The sequence below is a fragment of the Rutidosis leptorrhynchoides genome, chromosome 9 (genome assembly GCF_046630445.1).
Source record: "Rutidosis leptorrhynchoides isolate AG116_Rl617_1_P2 chromosome 9, CSIRO_AGI_Rlap_v1, whole genome shotgun sequence".
NCBI classification, from domain to species: domain Eukaryota; kingdom Viridiplantae; phylum Streptophyta; class Magnoliopsida; order Asterales; family Asteraceae; genus Rutidosis; species Rutidosis leptorrhynchoides.
This window is the reverse complement of record NC_092341.1, coordinates 282238747-282265351: the sequence shown is the minus strand read 5'-3', so window position 1 is coordinate 282265351 and position 26605 is coordinate 282238747. Positions and strand designations below refer to the sequence as shown.

At 32.2% G+C, this 26605-nt stretch overlaps 1 protein-coding gene across 1 annotated transcript; it reads left to right on the top strand.

Moving 5' to 3' along the window:
- Positions 1 to 349: 349 nt before the first annotated feature.
- LOC139868815 (protein FAR1-RELATED SEQUENCE 5-like) lies at positions 350 to 21530 on the top strand. The gene is made up of 10 exons (XM_071857157.1): positions 350 to 539; positions 714 to 845; positions 18556 to 18668; positions 18760 to 19222; positions 19392 to 19631; positions 19689 to 19719; positions 19864 to 20082; positions 20193 to 20265; positions 20347 to 21115; positions 21220 to 21530. The coding sequence occupies exons 1-10, from the start codon at positions 350 to 352 to the stop codon at positions 21528 to 21530; spliced, it is 2541 nt and encodes an 846-aa protein (XP_071713258.1).
- Positions 21531 to 26605: the final 5075 nt, after the last annotated feature.

The following is a 26605-nucleotide window of genomic DNA, read 5'->3' as shown; positions in this document are numbered from 1 at the left end:
CGGTTTGTACTCCTTTTAAGCTTATCCATGGATCGTGCCCCTATATATATATATATATATATATATATATATATATATATATATATATATATATATATATATATATATATATATATATATATTGAAAGGATCCCTAGAGAACTAGGGTATGTAGAGAACCTATAGCACCAACCATTTTTCACGGCACTTTCGCGAATTTTTCCCCGATCTGTTTTACACAGTCAGGGGTATTTTCGTCATTCAAATTAGGGATTATGGATTAGGTATAAATTCATTCCACAATACAGTTCTCATTCGGCAATACAGTTTTTTTATCGATCGTTTTTTTGATCGATTTTCATTTAATTCAATGGGAGATTCACATAATCATAGTTCTACATTTTCGAACTTCGCTGATTGTCGTCCTGTTCTAAATGATGATGGTAATGACTCAGATCGTATCTTGTTGTTTGATTCGAATGCCGATAACGATTATGGAGAGGGTGATCGTGAAGCTAATGACTTAGAGGTTTTTGAGTTTATTGATTCAGAGGGTGACTGTGAGTACATATCTTGCTCTGTTCATACTTGTTCATACTAAAGTTAGTTTGTACTGTTTTAAAGCAAATTGTTTAGTATTATGTTTTTAGATTGATTAAATTGTTTAGTATTATGTTTTTAGATTGATTAGGTGAATTTTATAGATACATTTCTTGGCAATTACCTGCAAACAGGTTGGGTTCAATCTTCAACCAGGTTGGGTTCAATCTGCAAGCAGATTGGGTTCAATCTTCAACCAGGTTGGGTTCAATCTGCAAGCAGATTGGGTTCAATCTGCAAGCAGATTGGGTTCAATCACAACAATAGTAAACTTAATGATTATACAGACTGAAGGTGTTAGATACAGATTGAGGTGAAGGTGAATTTACCAGATATTATAGGTGATTTTATAAGGTGAATTCACTAGATGTAAGTACATTTGAGGAGAAGAAGATGAGAAAATGGAGCAAATGAAGCGTGTCTGAAACTTGAATGGCAATCTTGGCAAGATACAGATGATAATGCTAAAAACGAACATATATTTCATAGCATTATTCCTCAAGAAAGACAAGCTTTTAGTTACAATTGTTTTATTTACAAGTGATATTCGTTTAAATAATAAAAGGTGAAGACAAAAGACAGATTCGACGAATTGAAGACGCAAAGGTCCAAAAAGCTCAAAAGTACAAAATACAATCAAAGAGGTTCCAATTATTGATAAGAAACGTCTAGAAATCACAAGAGTACAAGATTCAAAACGCAAAGTACAAGATATTAAATTGTACGCAAGGACGTTCGAAAATCCGGAACCGGGACCAGAGTCAACTCTCAACGCTCGACGCAACGGACTAAAAATTACAAGTCAACTATGCATATGAATATAATATAATATATAATTAATTCTTAAAATTAATATATATATTATATTATATTATATTTATAAAACGTCGGCACAAGGAAACAAGCAACATGTGAGCTCTCCCAGCTAGCCATGCGATCGCATGGCCAGGAAGAAGAAAATCCATGCGATCGCATGGCATGAAAAGTCAGGCCACATCTCCTATAAATTCGCAGTTTGGTGAACGCAAAAATATATATCCATCAATCTCTCTATCTATATACGTAATATTTATATTTATAATTTATATTTTAATTTTAATTTTAATTTTAATCCTAATAATAAGGGTATGTTAGCAAATGTTGTAAGGGTGTAAGTCGAAATTCTGTCCGTGTAACGCTACGCTATTTTTAATCATTGTAAGTTATGTTCAACATTTTTAATTTATTGTCTCGTAGCTAAGTTATTATTATGCTTATTTAATCCGAAGTAATCATGATGTTGGGCTAATTATTAAAATTGGGTAATTGGGCTTTGTACCATAATTGGGGTTTGGACAAAAGAACGACACTTGTGGAAATTAGACTATGGGCTATTAATGGGCTTTATATTTGTTTAACTAAATGATAGTTTGTTAATGTTAATATAAAGATTTACAATTGGGCATCCCTATAAATTACCATATACACTCGATCGGACACGATGGGCGGGGTATTTATATGTACGAATAATCGTTCATTTAACTGGACACGGGAATGGATTAATAGCCACTAGAATAATTAAAACAGGGGTGAAATTATGTACAAGGACACTTGGTATAATTGATAACAAAATATTAAAACCTTGGGTTACACTCAGTCGACATCCTGGTGTAATTATTAAACAAAGTATTAAAATCTTGTTACAGTTTAAGTCCCCAATTAGTTGGAATATTTAACTTCGGGTATAAGGATAATTTGACGAGGACACTCGCACTTTATATTTATGACTGATGGACTGTTATGGACAAATCCGTATGGACATATTAAATAATCCAGGACAAAGGACAATTAACCCATGGGCATAAAACTAAAATCAACACGTCAAACATCATGGTTACGGAAGTTTAAATAAGCATAATTCTTTTATTTCATATTTAATTTCCTTTATTTTATATTTAATTGCACTTCTAATTATCGCATTTTTATTGTTATTGTATTTAATTGCACTTTTAATTATCGTACTTTTTAATTATCGCAAGTTTATTTTATCGCACTTTTATTATTCGCAATTTCATTATCGTTATTTACTTTACGCTTTAAATTAAGTCTTGTATTTATTTATTATTTTACATTTGGTTTTAACTGCGACTAAAGTTTTAAAATCGACAAACCCGTCATTAAACGGTAAAAACCCCCCCTTTATAATAATAATATTACTTATATATATATTTGTATTTTTATAAAAGTAAACTAATATAGCGTTAAGCTTTGTTTAAAGATTTTCCCTGTGGAACGAACCGGACTTACTAAAAACTACACTACTGTACGATTAGGTACACTGCCTATAAGTGTTGTAGCAAGGTTTAAGTATATCCATTCTATAAATAAATAAATATCTTGTGTAAAATTGTATCGTATTTAATAGTATTTCCTGCTAAAAATTAATATTATTTTATACCCCTTAGCTTTAACTATCAAGTATTTTTGGCGCCGCTGCCAGGGAACAAATCTAGCTTAAAAGCCGGAAGCGCAACGCTATATATAAAAAAAAAAGAAGGATTTTTATTTTTAAGTTTACTTTTATAAAAAAAATACGCTTTTGTAAAAATACGTTTTAAATATTCTAAAATATAAAAAGAAAAATAAAAATATAAATATTTTTAAGAGTTTGTCAAATATTTAAGTTCTATAAAAGTTTCTTTATCTTTATTTTATAAAAATATAAGTTTTATTTAATTTATATAAATATATTATATAAATATATAAAACAAAAAAATAAAACACAAATCAGAAAGAAAAAAAAAACACTCGAGTCCAGTACTGTAGCAGCCCAGTAACTGGTCCGAAACCCTAGCCCATGCGATCGCATGGCTGGGTAACTTAGGACTCATGCGATCGCATGAGCCCGTCTGACACGCCACAGTTTGACATCGTACTGCATTAATTACGGATAATTATTATTATTAATATATTTAAACCCTAATTAGGGTTATATATTTTATAATTTAATTTAGTTTTTATATTTAATTTGTATTTTTATGTTTAATTAGTTATTTAAAGTTTAAAATTAATAGTTTTATAAAATAAATAATATAAAAATAATATTTTTATAAAAATTGTACTTTTTACAACTTTTTGTATATTTTTATATTTTGTTTTTTTAATAGTTTTAGCGTAATTTTTGTATTTTTCGCTCGTATTTATTTTTAACTCATAGTTTTTGCCATAGTTATTTTTACTTCTAAATTTTTAGGCCTTGCCGTAAAATCCCTTAAGTGCTTTTTCTTTAGACTAAGATTTAAGTGCTTTTAAGTTTTAGTTTCTTTTTAAGTTATTTCCATTTGGGATTTAGTTTTTCCTGTAAGCTTTAATATTTTTAGACGACTTTTACCTATGTATCAATTATCATTCCAATTAGTAATCTCAATTTGCGATTATAATTTTAAGTTAGTTGTAGTAATAAGGTTAGGTTAGTCAAGTGTTTTTAAGTTTTATAAGTTTCTTTTATTTTTCCGTCACCTTTTATTTTTCAACCATTTTTCTTTTTCGAGCTTTTTCCGACGCGCTCTTTTTCTTTCTTATTTCTCGTCATTCTAGTTTTTAGGACTTAGAATTTTTTTTCTACTTCTTATCTAAATTTCTTAAAATTACGAAAATTTATTTTAAGTGGTTAAATTGATAGACATCAAAATTTTCTGGTTCGTAGTAATAGTTGGATTTGTATGTGGACCGGGTTATTGGAGCCAAACAGTCCTCAATTATATTGAGACCAAACGAATCCTGCCCCTCTGCTGCATCTTTTGGCTATTCGAAACGTGGGCAAAATCAGAAAAGTCTATTAATTGGATAACTTATTATAATTTTTCTTTCCTTTTAAAAACTAATAGGATATTCAGTGAATGCACCGAGCAAGACGTTCACCACCTTTTGTACGTTCACCACCTGTAACTAGATCAAGACAGTTAGCAAATATTACTGCCGTTGATTTTTCTTTAGAATCGTCATCCAGTCGACCAAGTACTCCAGTTCAAATTTCCGATAATCCATTTTTTGAACCCGACCTCACAATTGAGAATCCGGAGAATATTCAGGAACGATTCATAGATCCTGAACCACTAAATTTTCATCCGGAATCACCAATCATTCAAACAGAGATTGTTGAGGAACGAACCATTAAATCAGAATCCTCTAGTGATTCGGATTCAACAAATTCAATTATGGAGAATCTGGAACCTTTAAGTATGGAAGACCGAATGAGAGCTAAACGCACTGGCCAAGGTCACGCAATTACTCATCCAGACATTAATGCGCCAGATTATGAAATCAAAGGACAAATTCTACACATGGTGACTAATCAATGCCAATTTAGTGGTGCGCCGAAGGAAGATCCAAATGAACATCTACGTACCTTTAATAGGATCTGCACACTATTTAAAATAAGAGAAGTTGAGGATGAACAGATATATCTCATGTTATTTCCCTGGACTTTAAAGGAAGAAGCCAAAGATTGGTTGGAATTGTTACCTGAAGGGGCGATTGATACATGGGATGTTTTAGTTGAAAAATTTCTTAAACAATTCTTTCCTGCATCTAAAGCCGTAAGACTTCAAGGAGAAATTGTTACATTTACACAGAAGCCAAATGAAACTCTATATGAGGCGTGGACTAGATTTGGAAAGTTGTTAAGAGGATGTCCGCAACATGGTTTGGACACCTGTCAAATAGTACAAATATTCTACCAAGGATGCGACATCACTACAAGGAAAGACATAGATATAGCAGCTGGTGGTTCCATTATGAAGAAAACCGAAACTGATGCTTACAAAATTATTGATAACACTGCTTCCTACTCACATGAGTGGCACCAAGAAAAAGATATCGTTAGATCATCTAAAGCAGCTAGAGCCGATTCTAGTCATGACTTAGATTCCATTTTCGCAAAGATAGATGCTGTGGAGAGACGAATGGAAAAGATGACTAAAGATATTCACTCAATACGAATTAGTTGTAAGCAGTGTGGAGGACCACATTTGACAAAAGATTGTCTCAGTATTGAATTAACAATGGAACAAAGAGAGAATATTTCATACATAAACCAAAGGCCTGGAAATAATTATCAGAATAATTATCAACCGCCAAGACCTATTTACAATCAAAACCAGAACTATAACAGAAATATTTCATACAATAACCAACAAGGTCCTAGCAATCAACAAGTATCCAACAATAATTACAATCAGCAAAGACCTAATTTTCAAAACAAACCACCACAACAAACCGATGATAAAAAGCCGAATTTAGAAGATATGATGACGAAGCTAGTTGAAACTCAAACGCAGTTTTTCACATCTCAAAAACAAACCAATGAACAAAATGCTCAAGCATTTAGAAATCAACAAGCTTCTATTCAAAATCTGGAACAAGAAGTAAGTAACCTAGCAAGATTAATAGGTGAAAGAAAACCGGGAAGTCTACCTAGTGATACAAATGCTAACCCCCGGAATGAAACAGCTAAAGCCATTACCACAAGAAGTGGTACAACACTTAAACCACCTGAAATACCTGTAACTTCTGATGAAGCTATTCCTACTCCACAAGAACCACAACCTGATCAAGATAACGAAAAAGAACCGGTAGTTGAGAAGGTTAATGAAGATAACACAGTTAAGGCTAAACCTTATGTTAAACCATACCAACCACCACTTCCTTACCCGAGTAAAATGAAGAAAGAGAAACTTGAAGTCGAGCAATCCAAATTCTTGGATATGTTTAAACAGATAAATGTAAATCTTCCTTTCATTGATGTGATTTCAGGAATGTCTAGATATGCTAAATTCTTGAAAGATCTGATCACGAATAGAAAGAAAATGGAAGAACTCTCGGCTGTTACTATGAATGCTAATTGTTCAGCAGTGCTGTTGAATAAGATACCAGAAAAACTATCTGATCCAGGAAGTTTCACAATTCCATGTTTTCTGGGTAGTCTTATTTCAATAGAAGCATTGGCAGACTTAGGTGCTAGTATAAATCTAATGCCATATTCACTATACGCTAAACTAGACCTTGGAGAATTGAAACCAACCAGAATAAGCATACAACTAGCCGATAGATCAATAAAATATCCTAGAGGGATAATGGAGAACATGCTAGTTAAAGTTGGTACTTTAGTGTTTCCAGTAAATTTTGTTGTTCTGGACATGGAAGAAGATTCTCAAGTTCCTCTCATATTAGGAAGACCATTTTTAAACACGGCTAAAGCAATGATAGACGTGTTCGGTAAGAAATTGACCCTAAGTATAGAGGATGAGAGTGTTACCTTTTCAGTTGATAAAGCAATGCAACAATCGCAATCTGCAGATGATACATGTTATTATATTCAAATTATAGATTCACATGCAGAATTGTTAAAGGAATTTCAAGAATTACAAGGAACAGGAGAATGTTCTTTAGGAGAAGGTAATGAACCAATTGATGAAGCTGAAATGTTAGCTACACTTATAGCTAATGGATATGAACCAACAACAGAAGAAATCCAAATGCTAAAAGAAGAAGACAGATATCGATACAAATCACCGATAGAAGAACCTCCGAAATTAGAGTTAAAACCACTTCCAAACCATTTGGAATACGCTTATTTACATGGTGAATCTGAATTACCTGTAATAATATCGTCTTCTCTTACTGAAAATGAGAAATCACAACTCATTTCTGTGTTGAAAGCTCATAAACCATCCATTGCATGGAAGATTCATGATATTAAAGGAATAAGTCCTTCGTATTGCACACATAAAATCCTTATGGAAGAAGGTCATAAAACGTATGTGCAACGCCAACGAAGACTAAATCCTAATATGCAAGATGTAGTTAAAAAAGAAATTATTAAACTGCTAGACGCAGGTTTAATTTATCCAATCTCTGATAGTCCATGGGTGAGCCCAGTTCAATGCGTGCCTAAGAAGGGTGGCATGACTGTCATTACAAATGAAAAAAATGAGCTTATTCCTACTAGGACTGTAACAGGATGGCGTGTGTGTATTGATTATAGAAAATTAAATGACGCCACCAGAAAAGATCACTTTCCCTTACCTTTCATTGATCAAATGTTGGAAAGATTAGCCGGAAATAGTTACTATTGTTTTCTAGATGGATTTTCCGGATATTTTCAAATTCCAATAGCACCCGAAGATCAAGAGAAAACCACATTCACGTGCTCTTATGGTACTTTTGCTTACAAACGCATGCCATTTGGACTTTGCAACGCCCCTGCAACCTTTCAAAGGTGTATGATGGCGATTTTTCATGACATGATAGAAGAATGCATGAAAGTTTTCATGGATGACTTTTCAGTCTTCGGTGATACATTTGAATCATGTCTAGTTAATCTGGAACGAATGCTTATTAGATGCGAACAATCAAATCTAGTTCTTAATTGGGAGAAATGCCATTTTATGGTTAAAGAAGGCATCGTTCTTGGTCATAAAATTTCAAAAGAAGGAATTAAAGTGGATAGAGCTAAAGTAGATGTAATTGCTAAACTTCCACATCCCACCAATGTTAGAGGAGTTAGGAGTTTTCTAGGGCATGCCGGTTTTTACCGACGTTTCATAAAAGATTTTTCTAAAATTGCCACTCCTATGAATAAACTCCTAGAAAAGGATGCTCCATTCATCTTTTCAGATGAGTGTATCAAATCTTTTAATATTCTTAAAGAGAAACTCACTAATGCGCCAATCATGATAACACCAAATTGGAATCTACCATTTGAACTAATGTGCGATGCAAGTGATTTTGCAATGGGATCCGTTTTAGGACAAAGGATTGAAAAACGATTTCAACCTATATATTATGCTAGTAAGACGTTACAAGGAGCACAAATGAACTATACAACTACTTAAAAAGAACTCCTTGCTTTTGACAAATTTCGATCATATCTCGTTCTAGCAAAAACGGTGGTCTATACCGACCATTCTGCTCTTAGATACCTATTTTCGAAACAAGATGCTAAACCAAGATTAATCCGTTGGATCTTACTCTTACAAGAGTTTGATATTGAAATCCGAGATAAAAGAGGAGCAGAAAATCTCGCCGCTGATCATCTTTCTCGTCTTGAAAATCCTGAGTTAGAAGTTCTAAATGAATCGGCCATACAAGACAACTTTCCTGATGAATATCTATTGAAGATAGATTATAAAGAAATTCCATGGTTTGCAGACTATGCAAACTACTTAGTTTGTGGATTCCTTGAAAAAGGATTATCGTACCAAAAACGAAAGAAATTCTTCAGTGATATAAAACACTATTTTTGGGAAGATCCACATCTGTTTAAAAATTGTCCCGATGGAATAATACACCGATGTGTATTTGGAGATGAAGCTAGTAAAATTTTAAACCATTGTCACACAGGACCAACAGGAGGGCATTATGGGCCTCAACTAACAGCAAGAAAAGTTTATGATGCTGGATTCTATTGGCCTACAATTTACAAAGACGCACACCTTCTTTGCAAATCCTGTGATGCTTGTCAAAGGGCCGGAAAAATAAGTCAACGTGATGAAATGCCACAAAATGTCATCCAAGTATGTGAAGTATTTGACATTTGGGGTATTGACTTTATGGGTCCATTTCCAAAATCTCATAATAATCTATATATACTCGTAGCCATTGATTATGTATCTAAATGGGCGGAAGCACAAGCTCTCCCAACTAACGATGCACGAGTTGTAGTCAACTTTTTAAAACGTCTTTTTGCAAGGTTTGGAACACCGAAAGCTTTAATAAGTGATCGGGGTACTCATTTTTGTAATAATCAACTTGAGAAAGTTCTTAAAAGATATGGAGTAACTCATAAAATCTCCACCGCATATCATCCACAAACAAGTGGACAAGTTGAAAATACCAACCGAGCTTTAAAACGTATTCTAGAGAAAACCGTATGATCAAATTCGAAGGAATGGTATATTAAATTGGAGGATGCACTCTGGGCTTTTAGAACAGCCTACAAAACTCCAATTGGAACCACACCTTTTAGACTTGTTTATGGAAAAGCATGTCATCTTCCAGTAGAAATTGAACACAAAGCATTTTGGGCTTTGAAGACATGTTATCTTGATTTACATGAAGCCGGACGTCTACGGTTAAGTCAACTAAACGAATTAGAAGAATTAAGACATGAAGCATACGATAATTCATTAATCTATAAGGAAAGAACGAAGAAATGGCATGATAAAAGAATCAGAAGTTTAAAAGAATTTAAAGAAGGAGACAGAGTTCTTCTTTTCAATTCACGATTCAAGCTATTTCCTGGAAAATTGAAATCAAGATGGTCGGGACCATTCATAGTTAAAAGAGTTTTCCCATACGGAACGATAGAATTAATAAATTCAAATGGGATTGAATTTAAAGTTAATGGTCACAGAGTTAAACACTACATAGATAGTCCAATGGAATTCGACAATGAAGTTAATCACAATTTCGATACCACAGCTAACTAAGTGTGGGGAGAATCAAGTCTTTAAAGGATAATATGTATTTCTGTTAGAGTTAGATTGTCTGTTTTCGTGTAGTTCTCGAAAATGGAACCCGAATGGTCTTTCCCTAGCAGACCCTAAAGAACTAGTCTTCTCCCCCCATTCTGAATTTTTATTTTTTTTAGGAAATGAAGACTGCCTGTGAACTAAACCATGGTCTAATGCTACACGCTTTGATCACTAAACGTAATAATGACACACTTCCGAGTGAAATAGTATCAGTAATCAGAGAAAGATTGGACGGAGTTAGAAAAGAATCCAGATGCGAAGATAATAAGTTACAATTTGGTAAAGGAAAATCAAAATCCGCAGCGAAAAGAAGAGCACGACACATAGAACGATGTCACAAATGCGGAAAATGGTCACATGGAGGTAAATGTTCAAATAATCAAACCTATTCAAATACCGAATTTGTTACTTTATGCAGAGACGGACCGTTCATATGTTTAGAAGAAAAGACACTGAATGCTCGAGGTTACGCCTATGTAGCTATGGAAAACCAATTAAACCGACTATCTTATGAATGGGATAGATCATATAACTAAGAATACTATCTCACAGGTAAGTCTGTACAGTTTTTATTTTTTTTTATTTTTTTTTATTTTTAACCTTTTGATAATAAACGCTAATTTGTTCGCTATAAAGTATTAAATTGATATTAAATAAAATTAGGTTTGGCGACCGAAATTATTGATATCATACAAAAATTTATTACATCACTGCGAAATTTAACGTTTATTCTTAAGATATAAATATCTTTAATCAATCAACCCAAAATATTTCAAAAATTCGTCATGAGTTAAATTAGGTCATGGAACCGAAATTACTTTACCGAAAAGAGGGGCGCATATTTTTAATAATATTTGATTGATTAAAGTGGGATAAAAAGCCAAAAAGATTTTTAATTTTATTTTTACCATATTATTAAAATTAATATATAAATCTTAAATTAATATCGTAAACTTTGTAAAAATAATATATTTAAAATTGTAAATATTTGAAAAATAAGTTTGGTGTGATTTTATAATATGAATTTTTAAATTAAGTTTGGTGTGAATTTTTAATTTTTAAAATAAGAATTTTTAATTTTATGCATTTCAAATTTTAAGTTTGGTGTGAATTTTTAATATTAATTTTGAATTTTATGTATTTTTATTTTAAGTATGGTGTGAATTTAAAAACAAAAATTTACTTTATCTCATTAAGTTAAAAATATGATTTTTAAAAATTCGTCGTGAGTTGAAGACTAGGTCTTTGCACCGAAATTGCTTTACCTGAGGGAGGGACGAGAACTTTTATTATCATTATTTTTAATCTTATTGAATTAAAGTAAGCCAAAAACATTAAAAACCCAAAAATCTTTACTTTTAAAAACCGCGCTTTGATTTGACAAATTTTAAAATTTTGTCGAGGGACAGACTAGGACAGCGATCCGAAACGCCCTCGCTCCTAAATGAAAACAAAATTTTTAAAATTTAATTAATTATAAGTATTATAAAGTATAAGGTTTTATAAAATAAAATAAAAAAACATGAAATTACTGTAGCCGGCACCCCATGCGATCGCATGGGGTTTGCACTTGGAACCCATGCGATCGCATGGGGACCAAATGCAGGCCTGATACATACAGCAGCCTGTTATGTTTCTTCTCCACAAAACACACACATTCACGAAACTCACCCAAAAAATCACCAATTTTTGCCACCAATTTTTGCCATTTTTCCACCGTAATTCATCAAATTTCTTGCTCTAATCATGCCTAGATTCTCATTCTTCAGCAAATTGGTAAAAATTACACCCCTAAACTCTATAAATTCCTAGTTTTTGTGATAATTACCAATTTTTTACCTAATGCAATTTTGTTAATTTCTAGTGTAATTAGTGTTAAATTGTTAGTATTTTATGCATGTATAACCTAGATTGATGCTATTTAACATAATTTGAAGCCAAAAACTTCAAAAATTTTAGAAATCTAGGGTTTGTGTTCTTGAGCAATTTGGGGCTTTTTGATATAAACAGGTTATGGCCGATTTTTTTCATGAATTATTGCTAAATTGAGTAGTGTAACATGTTTAGATAGTTAAATGATCCAAACATTGATTCTAAACATGATTTTTGGAGATTAAAGTGGACTTTTTAAGTCCAAAATTCATGAACTTGATTAATTTGATATATTTGCCATTTGAGACTTGTTTAATTATTAGTAATGAATATTTTGACATGTTATTTAAGTTAAATGCTTATGAATTTTGTATACATTTTCATATGTGCTTATTTGAAAAGTGTAGAATTGTGAAAAATTGTGAAAATGTGTATAAGTTTAATTTTGATTTAACATGTTATAGTGATTGTTTTAAGTTGTTATTTTGCTAACACTAAGGCATATTTGGATGCACAAATTTTGTGTTTAATGTGTTTTGCAGAAAGCCGATACTGGAGGTTCAGGAGCATCATCATCTAGACGACCAGCACCAGCACCAGAACCAGAACCAGAAATGCAACACGAACAAGAACCACAACAGGAACAACAACAGCCTGATCAGCACATACCTTATTATGATCTGGTACAGTTTGTTGATGAATTCATAGTATTCCCAATGAGGCCGCCAGTAGAATTCCCAACGATTCCTGAGCACACTCTGCATCCTAATCTGAGATTTGATAGGAGATGGAGAGATTACGAGACATATCAAAGGAACAAATTCAAATTGGTAACAAAAAATGTAGAGGTGCCAAGGGTAATCGATTGGACCCCTTTGGAAACGGTCCATCTAGCTGACCGTGTTAGACAGCTTTTAGTTCAAAGGTATGGCAGTTCTTCTTTTACAGATTTGGAACGTCTTTTCACCATTCGTAGACCTGTATATAAGGAATGGTGTGTTGAGTTGATGAGTACTGTATCACTTGATACAAATATAGTTAGAATAGATGATAGAAGATTTCTTAGGTTTATCCTTGGCGGTAGAATGTACAGAATGTCCATGTTGGACATGGCCAGGGCCTTACAGATATATACTCCTGGTGAGTTGCTATTACCCGATTGTACAAATTTGATTCATTATGGTGAAAGGGTAGATAGTAACTTTGACGCTGACGCCATTTGGAGGCGTATGTCACATTTTGATGTTTTTACACGAGCAGGAGGACACTCCTATTCACATATTGACAGAGTCGAGCTTCGTATTATTCATAGATTTTTGGCTAACTCGATTACACAGAGAGGTCATAATAAAGAAAAAATTACCTTACATGATTTATTCTACCTAAAGTGTATTCGGGATCCTAGAAGCTTTGTCAATATCCCTTACTGTGTTGCTTTTTATTTATCTAAAATGGTAGAGGGAATGCAGGACGGGAGTATAATAGGAGGAGGTATTTTTGTGACTCTCATTGGAGAGTATTTAGGTGTTGATAGGAACCAAGGGGTCCATTACAGCTTTGTAGAGAACAGGTTGAGCCCTTAGGATTAAAAGTTTATGTGGGTGCTAAGGTATTGAAAAGTAGACGTAACCAGGCAGTACCCTATGAGGGATCTCATCCTCAGGTAGAGAGAGGCTCAGACGAGGAAATGGAGGAGGCGGAAGACATTAGGGATGTCTTTTCTAGATGCTATTCTTGACGTCCACGTTCGTATAGATGAGGAAGCAATGACGAACGCGGCCAGACATAGTATGTATGAGCAGTGGAACTCCGAGCGAGTATACGAGGATTATAGGCGACGCCAACACGATAGCTGGCAAGTTCATCAAAACCAAATCATGAGCCAGCTATCATATCAGGTACCAAATAACTATGTACCTACTCGACCTGCTCATTTTCCGCCACATAGCCCCGATATCCGACCACCCTTTAACCGGTATGACTATAACCAAGCTTATCAAAACACATATAACCAACAATGGAACCCACCTGACGAGATGAACTGGAACCCATATCCAGACTGATTTAGTTCCATTTGGTTATTTTTATGATTTTTATGTTTTTATCTTTTGACTTTTTCATGTTTAAACTTATGTTATTGGATATATTTGTGTAATTTTTATTATTTTTATTATTATTGTGTACTAATATTTCATATTTAGAATTTGAAAGTGAGATATTGAGTCCCATTTCAAATTGCCATGCATGATTATATTTGTATGTATGTATATTGTCGATTGTACAAAACAGGGTAAAACAGCGCATTTTCAAAGACTGGCATTTAGTTCAGCAAAAGCTACTAATTTTGACAACAAGATGACAAATAAATGTGATGTAACAACAGACGAAATGAACAAATGATATGCACCATTTATCATTCAGCAACCAAACGCCAATATGTTTGGAAACTTTGGTAAAATTTAATCATTTTTACGCTAATCACCCTCAATAATTTAAATTGTTACTGATTTCTTGCAAATGAGGGCATTGCAAGATCTTAAGTGTGGGAAGGGGTTAAATTCTTTCGGATTTTTAAAATTTTTATCTTAAACACTTGGTTACCATTAAAAATACTAGTAACGTAGTAGTTGTATTAGAATCTAGTGCTCTCTGATGATTAAGAACAACCCTAGTCTTATATACTGACTACCCAGTTCTTGTAAAATTTTTCAAAATTTTCAATTAAATGAACTCAAAATCATGTTTATACATATTTATGAACAATAAAACTAGGTGTTAACACCGAAATTATTGTTAGCTCAGAAAGGACATAAATTGAGAAACAAACCAAAATGTTAAAATTCATTTAAAATGGAATAGAGGACAATAAAAAAAGAAAATAAAAGCCAAGTGTGGGAAAAATTACCAAGTTATCTTAAAACATATGTCACATATTTCTGTAACAAATAACTGAAAATACTTTTGCTTTGGACTAAACTAAACTATTTTACCCGATGAAAGAAAAAGAAGAGATGGATCTACACGATGAATCAATTCCATCATTAAAAGGAAGTAAAGTCTTCCGAAAAAGAAACGCGCTTCTTGATTTAGGTCAAGAAGTTGTCGTCCAGACCAGCTGTAGGTTGACGAAAAACCTAGAAAAGTCATCACTAAAATCAGCAAGAAATCCACGGACCTCAGCATTAAACAGGGTCGCCAAGTGGTCAGATTTATCCTAACCATGAGAAGGATTTATCTCGTACAATGGGGAGGCACCGTGCAAATTAGCTTGATAAGACTAATGAATCAGATCCCCAGAAAGGATAATCTCCTTAAACGATCAAAAATCAGCTTTTAAGCCTGATATTACTCAATCCTTGAGATTGACCTTAAAGATTGAGAATTCAAACTCATGGAATTCGATGATATCTAAACTCGAGCTTGAACGAGAAAATATTTTGATCAAACTAAAACCGATTTGTTTTCTGAAAACCCATTTTCAATGCGTTCATTACCATTGAACGTAAAATCCTAGGAATTCACCTGGAATTTATTAGGTCACCTGAACCAAATCAGGTGTCAACCGTAAGAACGGTGGTTGCATAGTGGTCAAAGACAGGACCTTGTGCCAAACCTACAAATTATAAGGGCGAGCTTTACTATTGCTCCTACCAAGGATAGTAATTGCGTCCGACACGTGATAGACCATAATTAAAAGCATGTCAGGGGACATTGCCTTAACAGTTGCTTGTTCAACGCTTTCCTTTACAACCGGACGGTAGTTTACCGAAAGGTAATATACGGGACAAGTAAACTGGACGTGTTGCTTTCCAAATACAAGGTTAGCAAGTGGGTGACACAAAACCATAAGTTTTGAGCTAAAATTTTCAAATCTGAAACCCACCAAACCCACAAAAATATTTTGCAAACACCGGTGAAGGGTTATTCCGGAAAACTTATCTAGGGTAAAAACTAGATTTAGTTTTCAAAAGATCAAATGTTTTCATAAAGATTCAATTTCCTTAATGGATCTAAATTTTTATAGTCATGTAGGACTGTAAACTATATCGTTACTACCATTGTTTATACCGCTGTATAGAAATCACTGATGTACAAAGTGTGAAGAATAAAGAAGTGATTCTAGTATTTCAAGACGATATTGCTTGAGGACAAGCAACGCTCAAGTGTGAGAATATTTGATAATACTAAAAACGAACATATATTTCATAGCATTATTCCTCAAGAAAGATAAGCTTTTAGTTGCAATTGTTTTATTTACAAGTGATATTCGTTTAAATAATAAAAGGTGAAGACAAAAGACAGATTCGACGAATTGAAGACGCAAAGGTCCAAAAAGCTCAAAAGTACAAAATACAATCAAAGAGGTTCCAATTATTGATAAGAAACGTCTCGAAATCACAAGAGTACAAGATTCAAAACGCAAAGTACAAGATATTAAATTGTACGCAAGGACGTTCGAAAATTCGGAACCGGGACCAGAGTCAACTCTCAACGCTCGACGCAACGGACTAAAAATTACAAGTCAACTATGCATATGAATATAATATAATATATAATTAATTCTTAAAATTAATATATATATTATATTATATTTATAAAACGTCGGCACAAGGAAACAAGCAACATGTGAGCTCTCCCAGCTGGCCATGCGATCGCATGGCCAGGAAGAAGAAAGTCCATGCGATCGCATGGCATGAAAAGTCAGGCCACATCTCCTATAAATTCGCAGTTTGGTGAACGCAAAAATATATATCCATCAATCTCTCTATCTATATACGTAATATTTATATTTATAATTTATATTTTAATTTTAATTTTAATCCTAATAATAAGGGTATGTTAGCAAATGTTGTAAGGGTGTAAGTCAAAATTCTGTCCGTGTAACGCTACGCTATTTTTAATCATTGTAAGTTATGTTCAACCTTTTTAATTTAATGTCTCGTAGCTAAGTTATTATTATGCTTATTTAATCCGAAGTAATCATGATGTTGGGCTAATTATTAAAATTGGGTAATTGGGCTTTGTACCATAATTGGGGTTTGGACAAAAGAACGACACTTGTGGAAATTAGACTATGGGCTATTAATGGGCTTTATATTTGTTTAACTAAATGATAGTTTGTTAATGTTAATATAAAGATTTACTATTGGGCGTCCCTATAAATTACCATATACACTCGATCGGACACGATGGGCGGGGTATTTATATGTACGAATAATCGTTCAATTAACTGGACACGGGAATGGATTAATAGCCACTAGAATAATTAAAACATGGGTGAAATTATGTACAAGGACACTTGGTATAATTGATAACAAAATATTAAAACCTTGGGTTACACTCAGTCGACATCCTGGTGTAATTATTAAACAAAGTATTAAAATCTTGTTACAGTTTAAGTCCCCAATTAGTTGAAATATTTAACTTCGGGTATAAGGATAATTTGACGAGCACACTCGCACTTTATATTTATGACTGATGGACTGTTATGGACAAATCCGTATGGACATATTAAATAATCCAGGACAAAGGACAATTAACCCATGGGCATAAAACTAAAATCAACACGTCAAACATCATGGTTACGGAAGTTTAAATAAGCATAATTCTTTTATTTCATATTTAATTTCCTTTATTTTATATTTAATTGCACTTCTAATTATCGCACTTTTATTGTTATTGTATTTAATTGCACTTTTAATTATCGTACTTTTTAATTATCGCAAGTTTATTTTATCGAACTTTTATTATTCGCAATTTCATTATCGTTATTTACTTTACGCTTTAAATTAAGTCTTGTATTTATTTATTATTTTACATTTGGTTTTAACTGCGACTAAAGTTTTAAAATCGACAAATCGGTCATTAAACGGTAAAAACCCCCCCTTTATAATAATAATATTACTTATATATATATTTGTATTTTTATAAAAGTAAACTAATATAGCGTTAAGCTTTGTTTAAAGATTTTCCCTGTGGAACGAACCGGACTTACTAAAAACTACACTACTGTACGATTAGGTACACTGCCTATAAGTGTTGTAGCAAGGTTTAAGTATATCCATTCTATAAAAAAATAAATATCTTGTGTAAAATTGTATCGTATTTAATAGTATTTCCTGCTAAAAATTAATAGTATTTTATACCCCTTAGCTTTAACTATCAACAGACTAAAAGTCATTTTTGTACACATACAGATTAAAGTGTTAGATACAGATTAAGGTAAAGGTGAATTTACAAGATATCATAGGTGATTTTACAATAATAATTAGTTACATAACATCAACAATATAGAATACATGTTAAGTGTATAGCTTCAAAATTAATTTTATGGGCTGTGAGCAGGTTTGTTCAATCTGCAACCAGGTTGGGTTCAATCTGCAAGCAGATTGGGTTCAACCACAACAATAGTAAACTTAATGATTATACAGACTGAAGGTGTAAGATACAGATTGAGGTGAAAGTGAATTTACCAGATATTATAGGTGATTTTACAAGGTGAATTCACTAGATACAAACTAAAAGTGTGTCTGAAACTTCAAATGTCAATTTTGGCAAGATACAAACTAAAAGTCATTTTTGAGAGCAGGATGGTTCAATCTGCAACCCGGTTGGGTTGAATCTGCAACCCAGTTGGGTTTAATCTGCAACCCGGTTGGGTTCTATCTGCAACCAAGTTGGGTTCAATCTGCAAGCAGATTTGTTTGAATCACAACAATAATAATCTGTATGATGGATTCACTTCAGTTTATCTACACATTGTTATTCAGTTTATGTACACATTGTTATTCAGTCTATGTACACATTCTACTTTGCTATAAAATGTCAATCTTTTTTTCATTTTATAAGTATTTATGTTCCAGAAAATTATTGTGTTGGTGTTCAATCTATAAATACTGCTGGGAAAAGGTTTTGGACCCCCACGGTTGCTGATAGCGTTAAGCCATTAGTTGGGATGATGTTTGATTCTATTGAAAGTGCATTTACTTTTTATAGTGAGTATGCTATTCAAGGAGGTTTTGAAGCTATTAAATCATCTTCAAAATGGGCTGAAGATGCTTCAGGGAATAAGAATATAACTCACAAATATTTTCTGTGTAGTAAACATGGTTTTAAAGAAGATAAAGATAAGAATACAAGAAAAGATTTGATATGTAGTGCTGAAGTTTCTGTTGCAGACTTGGGTGAAGTGTCTACTGGTGAGAATGATAACAAAAAAAAAGAAACCAAAGAAAAGGAAAAGACCATCACAGAAAGTTGGATGTTGTGCTTGTTTTGTTATAAATCTAAATTCCGATAATAAATATCAACTTTTTAAGTTTACAGACAAACACAACCATATTTTGATTCCTTCAGAACATATCAAGCATTTGAAATCTCAAATGAAACTTTCCAATTCTTAAAAGTGCTTTTTATTTCAGTTAGGACAATTGGGTATCGGACCAAATAAAGGTTACAGAGTGTTGACAAAAGTTCATGGTGGTCATGAACTTGTTGGGGCTTCTAAAAATGATTGCAAGAATTGGAAAAGAGATGTCAATAAGTATATTTTAAAAGCAGATGAAGAGATGTTTGTGCAGATGTTAACTGCTAAGAAGAACTGTATTCCTGACTTTTTTTTTGAATATTTTACTGAACTTAAAGGTGAACGTCAGGAGTTAGCTGGTACTTTTTGGGCAAATGCAACTTCAAAATGAAATTATAAGTCTTTTGGAGATGTAGTATCTTTTGATGCAACTTTTCGTACAAGCAGGTATTATTATTTAGTTTTTCTTTCTTTTCTTTATTTATTTTATTTTTTCTAGACAGTCTGTGTGAAGATTAATATCATTTTGTATTTTTATCATTTTATGTATATGTTTAGTTTTTGTAATACTTTTATTTTACGTTTTATCAGGTATGACATGGTGTTTATACCATTTACTGGTATTGATAACCATTTTAAATGTGTTACATTTGGTGCCGCTCTTTTAGCAAAGGAAGATGTTCAACATTATGATTGGTTGTTGAAAGCTTTCAAAAAAGCTTTTCCTGTAGAACCTCAAATTTTAATGACAGATCAAGATCCTTCAATGCTGATTGCGGTTCAATCTGTGTTTCTTACAACTAGGCATAGGTTGTGTATGTGGTACATTACAGATAAAATTACATCTAAGGTACTTTATATATGTAAACTGATTCTTTATCTTTTCCACATTTTTTATGATTGGTTCAATCTGCAAGCAGATTGGGTTCAATCTGCAATCAGATTGGGTCCAATCTGCATGCAGATTGGGTCCAATCTGCAATCAGTTTTGGGGTTTAATCTTCTTATGTTTACAATCAACAATTTTATATGTATCTTTTATTTTGTTTTTTTGATTCATTTGTCCTAATGTAGGTTGGTCATGCAATATCTAGAGCGGGTTTTAAATCTGATATTTCTAATATTGTTTGGACTGATAAGTTGGATCCTGATGAATTTGATCGAAGTTGGTTTTCAATTCTCCATAAATACAATCTTGATGATCATAATTGGTTGATTGACATGTTTAATCTTAGACAAAAATGGATTCCAGCTTATTTTAGGGATTGGGATATGTCTGGTTTAATGAGAACATCTTCTCGGTCAGAGAGTGAGAATCATGTTTTTCAACAATTAATGAGTAGGAGTTCAACTCTTGTTGAATTTATATCTTTCTTTGAAACTGCTATGGAAATACAACGATATGAGCAGTCTAAGAATGATCACGAGTCTCTTTATACTACTCCCGAAATTGAAACGCAACATCCTATGGAGAAGCATGCAGGTAAAGTGTTTACTCGTGCAGCTTTCTTTATGATTCAAGGTCAAATGAAAGCTGCTACTAGATACTGTATGAGTTATAAAATACAAAAACTGTCGGAGGATACTACAAAGTTTTGTATAGGGGACACAAGTGTTAAAACTTCAAACATTGATGAGACTATTGACAGAATTGAAAATCCTTATTATTTCGATGAGTCGATTCCAAGATTTAGTGATGTTATTGTCAATCGTAGAACAAAAGAAATTTTTTGCATCTGCAAAATGTATGAGAGGGTTGGTTATTTTTTCCGTCACATTTTAAATGTTCTTAGAATGGATTTTGTGCCCAGAACAATATTTCCATCCAATTATATCAAGAGACGTTGGTCATTACAATCTATACATTTAAATGATCGACAAAGTTTGTCTTTTTAATTCATAATGGATCGTTGGGGATGAATATTAAGGATATTTATTATTTTGTAGACCAATGCATACATCTTAATATGCGTGATCCAGAAAATATGAAGATGTATAGAGATTTAATAAAAGATTTGAAAGATAAGGTTTTTAATGAATTTGGAGAAACTTCAATGATGGGTTCTAATAATGACCTGATACGTGCTTTGGTTGGACTTCCTCAGCCAGACAACATTTCTGTTCATACACCACAAGATATTCGAAACAAAGGATGTGGAAACAAGAGAATTACAAATGCTCGTCAAGAAGCTATTAATAAAAAGGTCCAGCATTTCACAAAAGTTGCAAACACTGTGGTAAATCACAGCATAATGTAAGATCTTGCCCGGATTTAAAAGAACAAATGATTAGAGAAAATCAAATTGCAGAAGAGAATGCTAAAAGAGCAGCAGATATTGGAAACAAACAAGGTTCTGTTTCAAGGTCTGGGATAGATCTTTCAAATGATATCCATGGCCCACCGCCAGAATTACCAAGGCAAAGGTTTGTTTTAAAGAATTTATAGTTTTATACAAAAATAATTCAACAACTGAATTTTGTGTTATGATTTATATAGGACTGCTGAAGAAGTGATCAAGAGAGTAAAATCTAGAGTTAACACAAACTGTACTTTGGATGAAGGTGAATTTTTAAGGAAATTCAATTTTTGTTGAATTGTACTAGAAACAAATGTAACATGACCTTAGAGAAGCTGTTTTTCAGTCAAACACTTGTCAAACTTGAAATAAATCATTCAAGATTGATCAAGTATTGCATCATTATTATATAAATATTTATATACATTTTTTAAGATTATTTTATTTTTTTGTACTTATTTATTTAGTGAATTAATTATTCTATATTAACCGTGTTTGTAGGTTTTAATGGAGCACATTCAAAAAATTTTGCAATCGGGGGTAGCAGCCATGGACAATATAGGTTTTTGTAGATTTTAATAGAGCACATTCTAAATATTGCGCTTGCAGATCGACCCAATCTGCTTGCAGGTTATTGATTTTGCAATGGACAATTTAGGTTATAGTTTTGGTATTAATAAGATAGGAGACACAAGTAAACTGAGGAAGATGTTTTGAAAACCTATTATTGAATTTGTTTGAGAACCTATTATTGTTTTGATGAATTTTTTTTTTTACTTTTTGATCTATATTTTTCATTTTGTCTGTGCAATTTTTTACACACAAATTCTATATCTTATTGTTACTTTTTACATATTATGTGCACAAAGATTGTAACTCTATAAAATCATTCAGTTTACTATTAGTGTATTTTGAACCCAATCTGCTTGCAGACTGAACTTGATCTGCTTGCAGATTGAACTTGATCTGCTTCTAAATTGAACCTAATCTGGTTGCTAAGAACTATTTTTGCGGAGTTTATAAATGCAGATTTAATTTTTCAATAATCCTTTATTCACTATATTCATCTACTAAATTCACCTTCATCTGTGGTACAGTTTGTATTTTTTTAAAAATTTTAAAATAGGTTTATGAGTAAAGATTCAGAATTTACAAACAAGTTTTGTACAAATTGTTAAACATTCCAACAAATTAACTAGAAGTCATTGTGACAGATAATTTCTTCTGCTTCACCTAAATTACAAGACAAACTAATCAAATCCCAAAATCTTATTTATTATCTTCGTCACTCGACCTTTTCTATGCGTCAAGTCCATCCCAAAATGTTCACCTAAATCCACACACAAAATTTCAGTCAAGTGTGACAACATATATAAAATAATGATATTAATTAATTAAAATAAAAAAATAAACTTTTAACTCACCAAGCTGTGACATTACTGTATTTAAAGTTGCCTATATCATAAGAAAAAAAAATGTTAATAGTTGTATATTAAGAATAAGTAATAATATTTTTCATATGTTTTTTAAAGTACCTTATTTAAATCTGTATCCTTTAGCATTGTATCAATAACTTCGTACAACTCCTTTTTGGTCGGATCTCCTTCTTTTTCATTTTCACTGTCTGTTTCTGAATCATTATTTATCTCAATTGGTTTTTCTTCACTCATACCAACACCATCTTTAACCACAACATTTTTGCTTAGCTTTTATAAAAGGATTCGTTCAGACTTCTTTCTTCTTTAAATAATTTATTTTTTTTAGCCCTCCCTTGTTCAATGTTAACATCTTCATAAAAATTAACATATCCAATATTATCACTGTTAACATCGTCACTCCCTGTGCTTCCATTTCCAGTATCCAAGGATCCATCTATATTATCAATGTTTGCGACTTTTTAAATAAATTTAATACTAGAAAATGAATTTGCAAATAACAGAATAATTTTTTAATATTCAGATGAAAATCAATTATCTGTAAGCAGATTGGGTCAATCTGCAAGCAGAACGAGATTAATGTGCAAGCAGGTTGGGTTAATCTGCAAGCAGGTTGGGTCAATCTGCAAAAAGGTTTGGTGAATCTGAAAAGTAGATCGGGTAAATCTGGTTAGGTTTTTAATATTTTGTGCATGCATATTTTTGGAGGTTAAATCTGCATGTAGTTTTTGAGTTTAATCTGCTTATGAATCATTGTGAAGAAAAATAATTTTTGTTAAATAAATCAATTACCTAAATGAATCAGTCCATCATCACCGTTACCCGTGTCTTCATTGTATTTACCCATTCTATCATCATCATCATCATTACTCCCCGCAACATCTTATTTAATTAAATTTTTTGAAACTTACTTTACAAATACAGTTTTTCAGATTTTCTTAAAATCCACCTAATATATGCATAAAGATTGGGTCAATCTGCATGCAGATTGGGATTGGAGGTAATTGTCCAAGCAGATAGGATTCAATCTGCAAGTAATTTTTGGGTTCAATCTGGTTATGTTTACCTGAATGATTCATTCCATCATCACCGTTATCCATTTGTTGAGTGTCTTTACCAACTCCACCATCAATGTGCATGTATCCTTCATCATCATCACTCCCTGCAACATCATACTTAATTAAATATTTTGAAACTTATTTTTCAAATACAGTTTTTCACATCTTCTTAATAGACATAACATATTAATATTTAATCTGCACATATCGAATGTCTGTCTGCAAAGATTGAATAGCAATCTGTACCTAGTCTATGCATCTAGCACCTAGTATATCCATGTAGCACATAATATATGCATATAGATTGGATCAATTGGCAAGCAGATTGAGTTAATATCCAAGCAGATTAGTTTTTGGATAATTATACAATCACATTTGGTTCAATATGCAACTAATTTTTATATTCAATCTGTATATGTTTACAATGAACAATTTTGGTTCAACAAATCAATTACCTGAATGATTCTTTCCATCACCACCATTCCCCATGTCTTCAGTGTCTTTATACAAATCACTGCCCGAGTCACTAATAAATATGTTGATGTCTCGAACATCATATCAAGATCGATCATCTTCATCTCTTCCTGCGACATCATATCTAATTTAATATTTTTTTATACTAAATTTGCAAATGCCTTTATTCACATCTTTTTAATGGACATTAACAGAATAACAGAGTAATATACAATTAGGGATGAAAAATTGATAATCCTAAAAATGAACATATATTTCATAGCATTATTCCCCAAGAAAGACAAGCTTTTAGTTGCAATTGTTCTATTTACAAGTGATATTCGTTTAAATATTAAAAGGTGAAGACAAAAGACAGATTCGACGAATTGAAGACGCAAACGACCAAAAAGCTCAAAAGTACAAAATACAATCAAAGAGGTTCCAATTATTGATAAGAAATGTCTCGAAATTACAAGAGTACAAGATTCAAAACGCAAAGTACAAGATATTAAATTGTACGCAAGGACGTTCGAAAATCCGGAACCGGGACCAGAGTCAACTCTCAACGCTCGACGCAACGGACTAAAAATTACAAGTCAACTATGCACATAAATATAATATAATATTTAAATAATTCTTATAATTATTTATATATTATATAAATAATAAAAATCTGTCGGCAAGAAAGACTCCAAAGTTGGTGAGCTGGAATTTCAAACTCCGCGACTCGCGGAGTTTGAAGGTAGAAAAGGCCGCGAGTCGCGGAGACCCCCTGAACTCAATTCCCTATAAAAGCAAACGAATTCTGATCATTTTCATATCAATAATCTATCTCTCTCTCAATATATACGTAAATATATATATATATAAATTTATATTTTAATTTTAATTTTAATTTTAAATCCTAATAATAAGGGTATGTTAGCGAATGTTGTAAGGGTGTAAGTCGAAATTCTGTCCGTGTAACACTACGCTATTTTTAATCATTGTAAGTTATGTTCAACCTTTTTACATTAATGTCTCGTAGCTAAGTATTATTATGCTTATTTAATCCGAAGTAATCATGATGTTGGGCTAATTACTAAAATTGGGTAATTGGGCTTTGTACCATAATTGGGGTTTGGACAAAAGAACGACACTTGTGGAAATTAGACTATGAGCTATTAATGGGCTTTATATTTGTTTAACTAAATGATAGTTTTTTAATGTTAATATAAAGATTTATAATTGGACGTACCCATAAATTACCATATACACTCGATCGGACACGATGGACGGGGTATTTATATGTACGAATAATCGTTCATTTAACCGGACATGGGAATGGATTAATAGCCACTAGAATAATTAAAACAGGGGTGAAATTATGTACAAGGACACTTGGTATAATTGATAACAAAGTATTAAAACCTTGGGTTACACTCAGTCGACATCCTGGTGTAATTATTAAACAAAGTATTAATATCTTGTTACAGTTTAAGTCCCCAATTAGTTGGAATATTTAACTTCGGGTATAAGAATAATTTGACGAGGACACTCGCACTTTATATTTATGACTGATGGACTGTTATGGACAAAAACCAGACGGACATATTAAATAATCCAGGACAAAGGACAATTAACCCATGGCCATAAAACTAAAATCAACACGTCAAACATCATGATTACGGAAGTTTAAATAAGCATAATTATTTTATTTCATATTTAATTTCCTTTATTTTATATTTAATTGCACTTCTAATTATCGCATTTTATTTTATTGTTATTGTATTTAATTGCACTTTTAATTATCGTACTTTTAATTATCGCAAGTTTATTTTATCGCACTTTTATTTATCGCAATTTCATTATCGTTATTTACTTTACGCTTTAAATTAAGTCTTGTATTTATTTATTTTACATTTGGTTTTAACTGCGACTAAAGTTTTAAAATCGACAAACCGGTCATTAAACGGTAAAAACCCCCCTTTATAATAATAATATTACTTATATATATATTTGTATTTTTATAAAAGTAAACTAATATAGCGTTAAGCTTTATTTAAAGATTTTCCCTGTGGAACGAACCGGACTTATTAAAAACTACACT

Excerpts from the sequence above, each read along its gene's own strand:
- LOC139868815 (XM_071857157.1), top strand. The coding sequence starts at position 350 with ATGGGAGATTCACATAATCATAGTTCTACATTTTCGAACTTCGCTGAT. Across the intron at positions 18,669-18,759 it reads TTCAATCTGCAAGCAGATTT|TCTATGTACACATTCTACTT; the intron begins GTTTGAATCACA and ends ATTGTTATTCAG. Across the intron at positions 19,223-19,391 it reads GGAAAAGACCATCACAGAAA|GACAATTGGGTATCGGACCA; the intron begins GTTGGATGTTGT and ends TATTTCAGTTAG.